Source organism: Oryx dammah, unplaced genomic scaffold (assembly GCF_014754425.2).
Source record: "Oryx dammah isolate SB20612 unplaced genomic scaffold, SCBI_Odam_1.1 HiC_scaffold_24, whole genome shotgun sequence".
Lineage (NCBI taxonomy): Eukaryota > Metazoa > Chordata > Mammalia > Artiodactyla > Bovidae > Oryx > Oryx dammah.
The window spans coordinates 15922586-15935816 of NW_024070208.1; the positions used below are offsets into that span (position 1 = coordinate 15922586).

Below are 13231 nucleotides of genomic sequence, written 5' to 3' on the forward strand. Positions count from 1 at the left end.
GCATGGCAACCCACTCCAGTATTCTCGCCTGGAGAATCCCAGGCAAGAGCTGGGATTTCCCCCAGGACAGAGGAGCCTGGCAGGCTTAGAGTCCATAGGGTCACACAGAGTCAGACCAGACTGAAGTCACTCAGCATGCATGCATCGGTGGCCCAAGACTCCTGACTGGCATCTGAGGTGGGGGCAGTTCTGTGGGGACTGAGCCTTTTAACTTGGGGGATCCGTCATTCACACCAGGTAGGGTGTGTCAGAATTGAATTGTAGGACCTCCAGTGGGTGTCAGAGAATTGAAGAATGCGTTGGTGTCAGAAAACATCTCAGACTCCATTTGTTTTTCTCTTGGTCTGGGAAGAGTTCAATTTGGGTTTCTTCCTTCTTGAGTAATCTAAGTAGAAGATGCCACCTCTGGAGAGAGGAAAGGAGTCTCAGTCCAGCCTGGCAGTGGAGATGCAAATGTCAGCCAGGATGACCAAACAGGGGTCCAGTGTTTGGGCTATTGTGTGTCACACCGACCCTGACCAGCCACATGGACACAACCAGATGCCTGGCCAGCAGACCCCTCATTCCCACCTGTGATGCTCAGAGAGAGACCATGAGCCTTGAAAAAGACCGTATTGTTTTATGATGTCACCTCTGGAATGTTCTGAGTGTTTTGGTGACCAGCTTCTGCACAGGACCTATACCTGGCACCTAACATTGGTATGACTTTTTCCTTGAGCTAGAAATAGTAATCTTAGAAAAGGCAGTAGCTAAAGACTTTCAGAAGGCTTTGTCATCAACTGTAAGACCTGTCTTAATTTCTGTTCAGAGATTGATGAAGCATCTTATCAGATACCATCTTCACATTCTCCTAAGGTACATAACTAACTGGAGGGGAGAAGTGGATTGTAGGAAGCCCTGTGTTTTGCAGTGGAGCAGCTGAGGCTCAGACGATGGGCTGGAAAACAGAAATCTGCCTATTTTCTCTTTTCCACAGCACTCGAGGCCAAATTTTACAAGAAAAAGAGATACCAGATCTGAAAACCTAGAAATTCCCATCAATGTGGTTCTACCTCAGGTAGGGATGAACACTGAAGGCTGTAACCTCTCAGTTTTGGCCGGAATAACCCCCCTCTTTCCAAGCTCTAGCTAGATACTGCAGGTCAGTGGTAGCCAGGGCCTCAGATTCTAGCTGAAGGTCAGCTGCCAGCCAGCTGTGTGCCAGGGGCAGTCCACTTAGTCACTCGGAGTCTTGGGTTTCTCAGAGGCGGTGAGTTCAGTGATCTGGTAAGACCGTCCAGCCCGACCACTAGAAGGTTCTGTCAGTCTTTCCAAAATTAGAGCGTTTGGAGCTTCTTTACCACCAGGGGGCACTAGTGGTACAGAATCCGCCTGCCAGTGCAAGAGATTCTAGAGAGCTGGGTTCGATCCCTGGGTGGGGAAGATCCCCTGGAGGAGGAAATGGCAACCCACTCCAGAATTCTTGCCTGGAGAATCCCATGGACAGAGGAGCCTAACGGGCTCCAGTCCAGAAGGTTGCAAAGAGTCGGACACGACTGAAGCGACTTAGCACACACCCACAGTGTGCAACTGCTCTGGACTTCTGGGGAGAGGATTAGAACTGAGACTTGGGATCCAGGGCATAGGCCCGAACCCGTGAACCTGGGACATGGACCGAGGAGTCTGGGGTCCTGTGCAGGGGTCAGGAGAATTAGGGCCTGCCGTGTACCAGGGACAGAGCGTAAGGGGGATGAGCCTGAGGGGGTCAGAATGGAGGCCAGCGAATGGGCGACAGGCTGGACATTCTCAGTTCTCCTGCTAAGCAGCCGTTTCCCGGGAGGGGTCCTCCTGATTGGATTGTTTCTGCTGCTATGTCACAAAGGGGGCGGCCTTGCTTCTCCAGAGTCACCTAAGGCCCTGGGGGAAGATCATGGCGGTGCAACCAGAGGGGCTGAAATGTAGGGTGGAGGAATCCAACGCAGAGGTAACGATCTGAAAGCTCTGTCCAGGGATGTGTGGGAAGAGGGTTGACTCCCCAGTGGGGTCTTGGAGGCATGAAATTAGAGTTCAACCTGCTGCCTGTGCCACACATGGGCAGATGAGCGTCCAGGGCAAACTGGAGGCGCACAAGTCCTGAGTCAGGTTCCAGACCCCTGCCAGGATGCGCTGGGCACACCCTGGGGGAAGCGTGCTCAGTCGCTCAGTCGTGCCCGACTCTTTGCCACCCCGTGGACTGTAGCCCCGCCAGGCTCCTCTGTCCATGGGATTCTCCAGGCAAGAGTATTGGAGCGGGTTGCCATTTCCTTCTTTCTGGGGATAAAGGGGCACCTCTGCATTTAGATGACCTGAGCAGGCAGTAAGAGGGACCAATGTGCTGACTGGACCTCCCCAAAGGAGAGGCTTATGGCTGGTGGCAGGGGAAGGGTTGATCTGGGTCACACGGGGAGGAAAGGAGAGTGACTGTGCACTGGTTTGGTCACGTCGGGGCCCTGGGCCATGCAGAGCGAGGGAGAGATTGCAAAGGACCAGGAACTGGGAACCTCAGCAAGTCCACTAGTAGTGGCGGAGCTGGAGTTAGAGGCTTGAAGCCAGGTCAGTGCCCACGTCCTCTGCCACAAGCTGGGCACATGCCGCCTGCTTCTTCCCTGGCTTTTAGGAGAGGGTGCCTCCCCACCCCCATCTTAACTGCTAAGCCCCTGTGCGAATCTGCCACATTCTGCTTCGTTCTGGTTCTGAGACTGAGTCCGTTTGCTTCGAGAAGGCATTGCAGGAGCAGCTCGGGGTCTCCAGAAAGTGCCTCTAGCCCCCCCAGCTCCCAACCCTGCCTGACCGCTTCTCATCTGCATTGCAAATGTCCATGATTCTCTATTTGTTATCACCCTTAGGTCTTTTCGGGTCTTATTGATTTCCAGTTTTCCTTCCTCATTTGTGTTTTCTAATCTGTTTCTCTCCAGTGCATTAACTTGCCAGCCTTCCCTAGTAACTTCCTTCCCAATTTCTCTGCGCGCCGCCCCCCACCTCCCTTGCCCCGCACCCCCCGGCCCGATTCCTTTTGTGCATAACGTTCGGTTCTCTCCAGCATTCCCGTTTTCCCAGTGAGCACTCTCTGTAAATCTCATAAAGGCCCTGTGTTCCTGCGAGATTGTTAATGAAGGCTCCTCACCAGGTCAGAATGGGGTCCCATCGCCCCTCCAGGGCCCCGCCTTGTCCCTCTCTGTTGCCTTTTCTCAATCCCCTTTGTTTGGGTTTGTTCTTTAGAAGCTATGGAATCTGTGGCTGACAATGCCTGTAGCTCTGCCAGTTTGAAAAAGTGTTAGGAGGAAGATTTCAGAAGATTCTGTGTTAAACAATTAGCTAAAACTACCACATATGACGAGAGAGGACATCTTTAGCCTCTTTGCTGTTAGGATTCTATCAAAATCAATTCCATTGACCTGCGAATTATCCTCTTATCTGTTAGCATTTATTAAAACCAACATTGACTTTCTCATGGCACTCGGGAGAGGAGTTGATTTAAGCATACGATCGTGATACTCAGCCTTGTCACCTGGTCTGAAAATTAGTGGCAGATCTGAAGAATCCTAGGGACAGAGGACCTGGTGGGCTGCCATCTATGGGGCTGCACAGAGTCAGACATGACTGAAGCGACTTAGCAGCAGCAGCAGCAGCTGCTGCCGCCTTTCCTTCCAGCACATTCTGGGTCTCAGTTTCCCCAGGCTTGAAACGTAACCCCAGAGGGTTGAATATTCTCTGATCATAACCCTCAGTAATGCTGGCAAAAGCAGGGCTTTAAAAAACTTGGTCAACAGACTTGGAGTCTGCTGAGGGCATTTGGACATCTCTTCTGGTCTGTGGAAGTGCAGAGAATCTCAGTGCCTGGCAACTAAACTGGCGAGTAACTGCCCAGTTCTGTTCCCCAACTCTTCAGATGGGAAGCCAGCAACCTCAAAAGCTCCATCCCCGAAGGTCCTATTCCTTAGATACCCCTTAGCTTCAGAAAGACGCTTTGGTCTCATCACCTCCCCTGCCCTTAGCCCTACCCCTGTTTCCAGCCACCATCCCTCCTGTGTGGTCTCTATTTGCCACACACGAGGCTGGTGATCTGACCGGAGCATGCAGTTGGTGATTTCATACATTTTCCCTCCAGGACCGCGTGTATTTTAAAAAAGGGATGCTGGGGACAAGGATAAAGAGTGAAGAGTGAAAGTGTTAGTCACTCAGTCATGTTTGCTACTCGGCAACCCCATGGTCTGTAGCCCGCCAGGCTCCTCTGTCCATGGGATTGTCCGGGCAAGACTACTGGAGTGGGTTGCCATTCCCTTCTCCAGGGATCTTCCCGACTCAGGGATGGAACCCGGGTCTCCTGCATTGCAGGCAGATTCTTTACCGTCTGAGCCGCCAGGGAAGCCCAGGCCTGATGCTAAGGGTGGAGCTCAGCCACAGGTGGGATACAGGCATCTGAGCAGGAGCTCTCGGTACCCAGGGCCCTTCCTGCAACCTTAGCACTGATGCACCTTCCTTAGGTCACAGCCGGGAGCACTTTGCTCCCGAGGGCAGCGTCTCTGGGTCACCTTCCTAACAAAGGTGACCCGATGGAAGGTGTGACGAGCCCCACGGCCACTCGTCTCCCCTCCTGCTTCCTTCCTGTATCCCGTTCTTCCATGAAGAAGCCCCCTGCTTCTCCTCTCCCACCTACGAGGGCATGTCTTACCTGTCAAGGAAGAAACTGTCTTTTCTTTCTTGGAAACCGGGCCAGGCTGTGCTGGGGGTTTGGTCATGCTGCCGGAGACCCCACCTCTGAGGCTGAGGAGAACTTTGAGGGGTGTTCCAGGGGCTTTTAATTGGCCCAGACCTCTGGCTCAGGGCTCAGTGACCCCAAGGGGCAGATTAGTTTGGCCCATGAAACCAAGCCTGTGATACCACTGGTTGAGGAGACCTACTGAGGAGCTGGCTTCAGATGTCAGCTAAGGGAGTCTGGGATTTGGTACCTCAAGTACCTTGAGTGCTTTCAGACGTTCACTTTTTGTCACGTTCTTTCATAAAGACAGTGAGGATTTGCTCTAGTGTTTTAGGCCAGGAATGGTTAAGCTTTACCAGGAGAACTGGCCCTCTGTTTGGTCTTGATGACACCTTAGTAACCACTTTCTTGGCCTTTCACAGTAACCCCTGGCAGTAGACACAGCAGCTACACTGAGGTGACTTTCAGAGAAGCTAAATGACTTTCACAGGAGCTGCCAAAGATGGGACTTTTAAGCCCAAAACTATTGGGAATTTGAGGCCTCTACCCTCATCGGATTATAGGTTCAAGATGGTGACATGGACAACCAGCAAGCTTGTGTGCAGAGGGCAGCTTCTTTTAAGGACTATGTAGGTGAACGTGGGTGGAAACCCCGTGATACAACTGCTCTGCAATTTAAAATGTGGATTGAAATGTGGATATGGCTTTACCAAATAGACTGAAAATATCAAGGCAAATGAGATCATCACTTTGGAGGGCCCAAAATAGTATGATGTAACAGTGTTGTGTGCTGCTGCTAAGTCACTTCAGTTGTGTCTGACTCTGTGCGACCCCACAGACGGCAGCCCACCAGGCTCCCCCGTCCCTGGGATTCTCCAGGCAAGGACACTGGAGTGGGTTGCCATTTCCTTCTCCAATGCTTGAAAGTGAAAAGTGAATGAAGTCGCTCAGTCATGTCCGACTCTTGGCGACCGCGTGGACTGCAGCCCACCAGGCTCCTCCGCCCATGGGAGTTTCCAGGCAAGGATACTGGAGTGGGGTTCCATTGCCTTCTCCAATGCATGAAAGTGAAAAGTGAAAAGTGAAAGTGAAGTCGTGTCCAACTCTTCGCGACCCCATGGACTGCAGCCCACCAGGCTCCTCTGCCCGTAGGAGTTTCCAGGCGAGAGTACTGGAAGGGGGGTGCCATCGCCTTCTCCGACAGTGTTGTGTAGTTCAACCTAATATCTCCTCATCCTTCAGTGTGCTTTGGTTGATGAGTACATTGGCAAGGACTCATTATACTGCCACTGTATGTGAAACGTGTTGCTCTGATTTCCAGAACTAGGGATGTCAAAAGAGTAAGGGGCAGTTGACTGTGCTAAGAGAATTATAATTTATTCATCTGGGGAGAAGATGGGACAGGACGTATGAAAACCACTGCAAAGTAATGAAAACATAACATGTGCAGAATAAAATATCGGAGCATTGTGAAGAGCTAGAGTGAGCATGCAGCTGGGAGTCAGATATCCTGGTTTTAAATCTTTGCTGGCTACGTGAGCTTCAGTAGACCCATGGTAGCTCTTTTCAGTAAGATATTACATATGAATATGGAAATCAGTTAGCACATCATCACTTAGTAGTCAGTCTGTGCTACTTCCTTTACCCTGTTCTATACAATTGAAGGAAATGCTAAGCGACCTCTCCTCTGAATGCACAGTCACCATTCTTGCATGTCTGGAGCTCCCTATAAACAAAGATGTCACATATTCTCCTTTATTTTTGAACTCTACAACAAAACCTCAGAAACAAATAGGGCAGATGTTAGTAAAATGTCTGTGGATGGTTGCACAGGTTATGCACTGCAACACCAGTTGTGACTGGCATCCTCTAGAGTTGGACATTGTACAGCTTGCACAAACATAGAGGGTGTCTCTGAATCCTGCTAGCACCCACATTTTCTAGATATGGAGACTGAGGCAGAGAAGTCAAGTGATTTTGTAAAGACCATGAACTTACAGCACAGAGCCGGGACTCTGTTTAGTTTTATGATGTCCGGTCCTCTGTGCCCCTATGAGAATTAATGGTTTTACACCAAGAAATAGTTGGGGCTAATGCATTGATTTCCAAATTGACTGGAAGTTCCCTGAGGGCAGGTCTGAGAACAAATGCCCAATGTGTTAGTTGATTCATTGACATAAATGTGGAGGAAGATTTGGTGCAAGAATGTTTAAAGTAGGAATTGATTAGGGTGAGGAGTTTGCACGAGGCCAAGAAAGAGCTTTCCTTTGCGGACTAGGTCCAGTTAGGTCTGATTGGAATCAGGGAAATATGGGAAAGAAAGAATTTGTCTTGGTTCAGCATCTTCCCAGAGTTTAAACATGATTCCTGGTATATCTGAAATGCCTGTATATTTGTTGTTTTTCTTTACATCCTCTCATTTTCAGAAAGAGAACAGAAGTTGCTCTATTTTGGCTTATCCTAATCCTATCCATAGGATTGTGGGTTTGATAAAAATAGGTATATTTTCCTAATACCCATTAAAATAAATACATGACTATCACATTTTTAAAATAAGTGTATTATCTAAGAAACTAGGCCATGAAACGATGCTAGACTTGGCCACCTTCTGGGTCCTGTGTGGGAGAAGAGGAAGAATAGAAAGACTTAGTCATAAGAGGAGGGTTTGTTCTCTTGGTTAAGAAGGTAAAGGAGACCTATTAGGCCATCAGTGTTTTCTGGATTCGGTTACCAGGCACGAAACAGAGCACAGGGTCTGCCTGGGAAGTGTTGGCCACGTAAGGCAGGGGACTCGATGTAAGCCAGGTTGATAAGAGAGGACTGCTGGGGTCACGGCAATGCCAGTTTACAAACTTAGATCCCTTGCACCAGAGAAAGTTAGACAAGAGGGTGTTTAGAGATAATGCCACTGACCTTTCCATGACACAGAAGTGAAGACCAAGGTCACAGGGTTAGAGGATGTGACTGAGGCCACACAATGGCGTGCATAAGGACAAGGGCCCAGACTGTCCACTACCAGGGATCTGCCACCCATGTGTTAAGTTTTCTATTTAGTGCCTTTATGTTGAGGGGATAGTTGGAAATCCCTTGGCTACCCAGTTCAGGATGTGGATATAAAATTTTGAGGCCATAAAGGATACTATGAATAGGTATAAAGCACCAGTGATTTCTCTTTGGTTGTTCAGTTGGATCAAAAAGAGTATCTTTCTGATAAAAATCAATCTTAAAAAAGAAATGAGACAGTTGGGAAAATTTGAATCAGTATTTGTTGACATTAAGGGATCACTGTTAAATTTTAAAGGGAAGATAATGGCATTGTGGTTTTGTTTAAAAAATGCACATTGACTTATTTATGGATAAAACAACACAATGTCTATGCTTTGAAATAACCCAGTGGCAGAAGAGTGGTTCTGAAACTGGAAGATGTTACAGATGAAACAAGTGTGGCCTTGATTTGATAGCTGCTGAAGCTGGGCCATGGATACACGGAGAGGTACTAGACTCTCCTCTCTCTTTTCCATAATAAAAAGGCCCCAAGTACTGAAAGCCCTTGGCTAAATTCATGGAGATGTCCTGTATGTGTGCTTCACATAAATAAGTTCAGGGAGCCAGAACTGGATTTGTGACTGAGTAAGTGGAACTTGTGCTGGTTATTTAACTTCTCTGAGTTTCAGTCTATCCATCTGTAAAATGGGAATAATAGTAACACCTTATTAAATCAGTGTTGTGATGATTAAATGAATTCAGTGGATAGATCACTTAGCCCAGGGGCTAGCACAAAACTTCCCTTTCTTTCTCATGAGGGGAATATAAATCATTGACTAAAACTACATTTTCATAATAACATCCTTGAGAGCAGGATGTTACTACTGAGATGGAGCCCTCTATTGCCTCACCCTTTGAGGATGAAGATGACCTCTGACTCCTTATCACTCTGGGATCAAGGCACCTTCAATTTACAAGAAATGGTCTGGGCTCTTCACAGTGGGATTCATGCGGATCACAGGTTCAGCCCCAAGAGCCAGTGTGCTTCTCCAGTTGAGAAAGATGAAAACTACTGAGGCTGGATTTATTTAAAGTAAATAATGTGCTGATCACGGAATGTCCCTGCACCCTTGCTCTCTGGAAGATTAAGCACATCCTTACAAAGTTAATGACATGTGCTTATTGCAAAGTTAATAGCATAGAACTGTGCCTTCTATTTATCTAGCTCTTTAGGTCTTAAAGAATTCTAACCAACTTTATACACTGTATAAATTATATATCTCTATATATGCTTATATATATAATGAAAATAACCTGACTTGTTTTCTATCTTCTCTGTCTGTAAAATTGTGAAAATAACCTAAGAAGTGAGAAATTAATATTTGGAGAGCATTGCGATGTACTTGGATGAAATGCTTTCGGTGTATTTAGAAGCAGCTCCCATGATCTTATTTTTATTTAAATTCATTGCTGCAATTGTTATCTCTTCTCCAGGAGGCATCCCACCTGTTCATTGCTTTATGAATTATCTCAGAATTCCTCCATTAGTGAAATCTCCTTTCCTCGATAACAATACCTTACATTTCTATGGCACCTGCCAGTTTAAAAACACTTCTGCATTCATTATCTCTTTTCAGTCCTCGTAACGGTGCTGTGAACTAAGCAGAGCACATGGTATTATTTCCATTTTACAGGTACCATTTGCTGACTTTCAATGTTGGAAGGTGCTTTTAAGATCACAGAGTCTGACTCTCTTTTGTGCTAGTGAAAATCTGGGTCTCGGAGAAGGTGAGCGAGTTCTCTAGTCTCATGCTATCAGCAAGAGAACTAGGATAAGCATTTGCGTGATCACCGTCTTGACCTCTGGGCCTAGCTTAGCCCTGGTGTAACCCTCAGAGAACTCCGTGGACAGAGGAGCCTGGTGGGCTACAGTCCATGGGGTTGCAAAGAGTTGGCTCCAACTGAGTGACTAACACTACAACCCTCAGAGCAGTTCTGACCACTGGAAGCCAGAATTGCCCAAGGGAGCTGGTTAGAAACACAGTTGGGTGACTGAATGTATGAATCAGTCTTGTAAGCAGAGGCTTCAAAATCTGCATTTAAAACACTGAGATGACTCTGTATTGAAAAGTGCGACCGCTCCTGGCTTGTCAGAGGTAAGCTCTGTGACTCCGATGCTCTTTTTATGGGGTGGTTTCGAGGTACATGGCTACCCTCATGAAGTCCTCCTTATGAATCCCTTGGCGTCCTTTGATGTCTTCACTACCACATGTTCAGCTCTCACGGTCAGTGACACGACTGTGGCGGTGCCTTTCCTTTCCAGAATTATCAGCAGGACTCTGTTTTGAGCCTCGCACTTTGTGTGTCGGTGTTTAAGGAGCTGCTAAGAGGACAGACTCAGGGGCGGGAAGAGTGAAGGATGAGCCCGAGTAGGGCCAGGGAGAAGGTGGGGCTTAGTAATGGCACTGGCATCTTGGATAATTTGAGTGACTGTTAGGGGGATGCCAGTTGTGGGTCCACCTGGGGTAGCAGGAGAATGATGTTTATTCTTCTTGTACGATGATGGAAGTGTGTGAGAGCCCCAGCTTAGTGCTTTCATACATCATCTTTTAATTCTAAAGTATTTCTATGCAGGCAGTTCCTCCAGTTTGAAAGCATGATAACACATAATTTGTCCATATTCTTGTAACTGATCAGATAACCGGGTCAGGACTCAGAGGTGGTTGACTCCCAACATTAATGCCTTTAAAACCTCCATGCTATATTGCTGATTCTTATTACTCACAGATTCCATGTTTGTGAATTGGCCTAAGTTTTTTTCACTGAAATTAGTTTGCAACCTCCAGATCAATACTTGTGGCACTTTCGTGGTTTATCATGGACACTCACAGAAGGTTGAATGATTTGAGTTACCTGATGCACACGTCTCCAGTTTAGGCGCCTTCTTGTTTCAGCTCTGACTATAAAACCATGTCCTTTCCACAGTTTGTTTCGTGTCACTGTTTTCACACGCTTGTGCTCTTTGTTGGTGATCTCACTGTCTAAGATGGGCCTCAAGCATACTGCTGAATTGCTGTCTAGTCCTCCTTAAAGCACAAGAAGGCAGTGATATCCCTTAGGGAGAAAACACCTGTGTTACGTAAGCTTCCTTCCCGCAGGAGTTACAGTGCTGTTGGCCCCAAGTTCAAGGTTAATGAATCAAAATGCATTTTAAATAAGGTGTCTTTCAACAGAAGAAAAAGTTGCCTATTGATCAGTTGAGGAAAATGTGGCCCGCTGGAGGTTGGCAGGAACCTAACGCTGTGTGTCTGCCCTGAGTCCTGGTTCAGTATTAGCTAATTCTATATCTGCTGGGATATTGTAGAATAGAATCTGGAGAAGGGAATGGCAACCCACTCCAGTATTCTTGCCTAGAGAATCCCATGGACAGAGGAGCTTGGCAGGCTGTAGTCCATGGGGTCGCAAGAGTCAGACCCAACTGAGCGACTAAACCACCACCACCAGCATAGAATAGAGCCTCCATGAATAACCAGGCCAAGTGCAAAAGCACCCTTGGTGGCTGGTCGACTCCCAGACGGGATTTCTTGTGGGGTCTCGGGCCTCTTACGTGGCCAGCCGGCCTCAGGTGCAGTCAGCCTCTCTTTGCTAACCCTGGGCTTCCCTGTTCTTTCCCGCAGAGGGGCACAGCCGAGCCCTTCCTGAGGCTCCACAACTTGTACCCCACCCCTCGCTGTGCCCGGCAGGCCGCCCTGCCCAGGCTGAGCCGTCGGGTGGTCAGCCAGCACTCCTACCCACTCAACCGCTTCTCGTCGGTGCCCCTGGACCCCATGGAGCGCCCCACGTCGCAGGCGGACCTGGAGCTGGATTACAACCCGCCGCGGGTGCAGCTCAGCGACGAGATGTTCGTCTTCCAGGACGGGCGCTGGGTCAGCGAGAACTGCCGGCTGCAGTCGCCCTACTTCTCTCCGTCCTCGTCCTTCCACCACAAGCTGCACCACAAGAGGCTGGCCAAGGAGTGCCTGCTGCAGGAGAACAAGACGCTGCGCGAGGAGAACAGGGCGCTGCGCGAGGAGAACCGCATGCTCCGCAAGGAGAACAAGATCCTGCAGGTCTTCTGGGAGGAGCACCAGGCCGCGCTGGGCCGCGACGACAGCCGGGCCTCGTCGCCGCTGCTGCACAAGGACAACGCCCCGTCCCTGGAGGCGATGAAGAAGGAGCCGGCGCTGCAGGCGCACCGCGGCCGGGAGAACAACACCCTGCAGCTCCTCCGCGAGGAGAACCGGGCCCTGCAGCAGCTGCTGGAGCAGAGGAAGGCCTACTGGGCCCAGCCCGACGAGAAGACCGCCTCGACCGAGGAGATCAAGCCCATCTCCTCGCCCCACGAGGAGCCCCGCGGGCTGCTGCCGGACCCGGGCCCCGGCCTCCCCTCCCCCTTCGAGGAGCCCAAGGGCCTCCCGGCCCCGCCGGACGACTCCAAGACCCTCCGGGCCCTGAGGGAGATGGTGAGCACCCTGTCCGCGCAGTCCGGGGAGGAGGTGGGCAAGGGGGGCCCGGGCCTGCCTGACGGCAGCCAGTCCCTGGAGCTGCTGCGGGAGATGAACCAAGCGCTGCAGGCCCTGCGGGAGGAGAACCAGAGCCTGCAGGTCCTCCGCGAGGAGAACCGGCTCCTGCAGGAGGAGAACCGGGCCCTGCACGCGCTGCGCGAGGAGCACAGGCTCTTCCAGGAGGAGAACAAGGCGCTGTGGGAGAACAACAAGCTGAAGCTGCAGCAGAAGCTGGTCATCGACACGGTGACTGAGGTCACCGCCCGGATGGAGATGCTCATCGAGGAGCTGTATGCCTTCATGCCTGCCAAAAGCAAGGACCCCAAGAAGCCCAGCAGGGTCTGAGGCTCCCCCCTTCCCCAGGCGCACAGAGGCACCTGGCTGAGGTGCCCCCACCACATAACGCCCACCTTCCCCATGGGCACCTGGCCTGTCCCTACCAGCTGGTGCCCAGTGCAAGAGCAGAATGAGCGGCCTGGTCAATTCAGAGAAGTAATAAAGACCTGAGGAGGCTGGGGCCTAACCACATGGCCTGCTCTGCATTCTTTCGCGGTTTTTATGTTTTTTTTTTTTTTTCCCTTGTTTTGAGCACTTGCAGGCTCCCTGGTAGCTCAGCTGGTAAAGAATCCACCTGCAATGCAGGAGACTCTGGTTCGATCCCTAGGTCAGGAGGATCCCCTGGAGAAGGGAACAGCAACCCACTCCAGTATTCTTGCCTGGAGGATCCCATAGACAGAGGAGCGTGGTGGGCTGTGGTCCACGGGGTCACAAAGAGTTGGACCTGACTGAGCACAGCACAGGGTCACAGCAAAATGAAGCACAAAGTACATAGAATTCCCATACGTCCCCTCCTCCACACCCCCCACAGCCTCCCCGACTATCAACCTGCCCTCCCCTCCCCCAGAGGGTACTCTGGTTACAACTGATGAACCTCCATTGACCCACGCCTATCACCCAAAGCCATGGCTTACACTGGGGTTCACGC

The 13231-nt window shown here is 49.9% G+C and overlaps 1 protein-coding gene across 3 annotated transcripts; it reads left to right on the plus strand.

The window, feature by feature from the left end:
• Positions 1-624: 624 nt before the first annotated feature.
• On the plus strand, positions 625-12591 carry CBY2 (chibby family member 2). Of its 3 annotated transcripts, XM_040267225.1 has the most exons (3): positions 625-699; positions 977-1057; positions 11380-12591. In XM_040267225.1, exons 1-3 carry the CDS (start codon positions 625-627, stop codon positions 12589-12591), a joined length of 1368 nt encoding a protein of 455 aa, XP_040123159.1. The 3 variants fall into 3 exon arrangements, with proteins under 3 accessions (XP_040123159.1, XP_040123160.1, XP_040123161.1); XM_040267226.1 differs by lacking the exon at positions 977-1057; XM_040267227.1 differs by lacking the exons at positions 625-699; positions 977-1057 and adding an exon at positions 1910-1963.
• The last annotated feature ends 640 nt before the right edge of the window (positions 12592-13231 follow it).

Bases quoted from the DNA above. Each gene is read 5' to 3' on its own strand.
- CBY2 (XM_040267225.1), top strand. From the start codon at position 625: ATGTCACCTCTGGAATGTTCTGAGTGTTTTGGTGACCAGCTTCTGCAC. The intron at 700-976 runs GTATGACTTTTT...TCTTTTCCACAG, and splicing joins ATACCTGGCACCTAACATTG to CACTCGAGGCCAAATTTTAC. The intron at 1,058-11,379 runs GTAGGGATGAAC...TCTTTCCCGCAG, and splicing joins TCAATGTGGTTCTACCTCAG to AGGGGCACAGCCGAGCCCTT.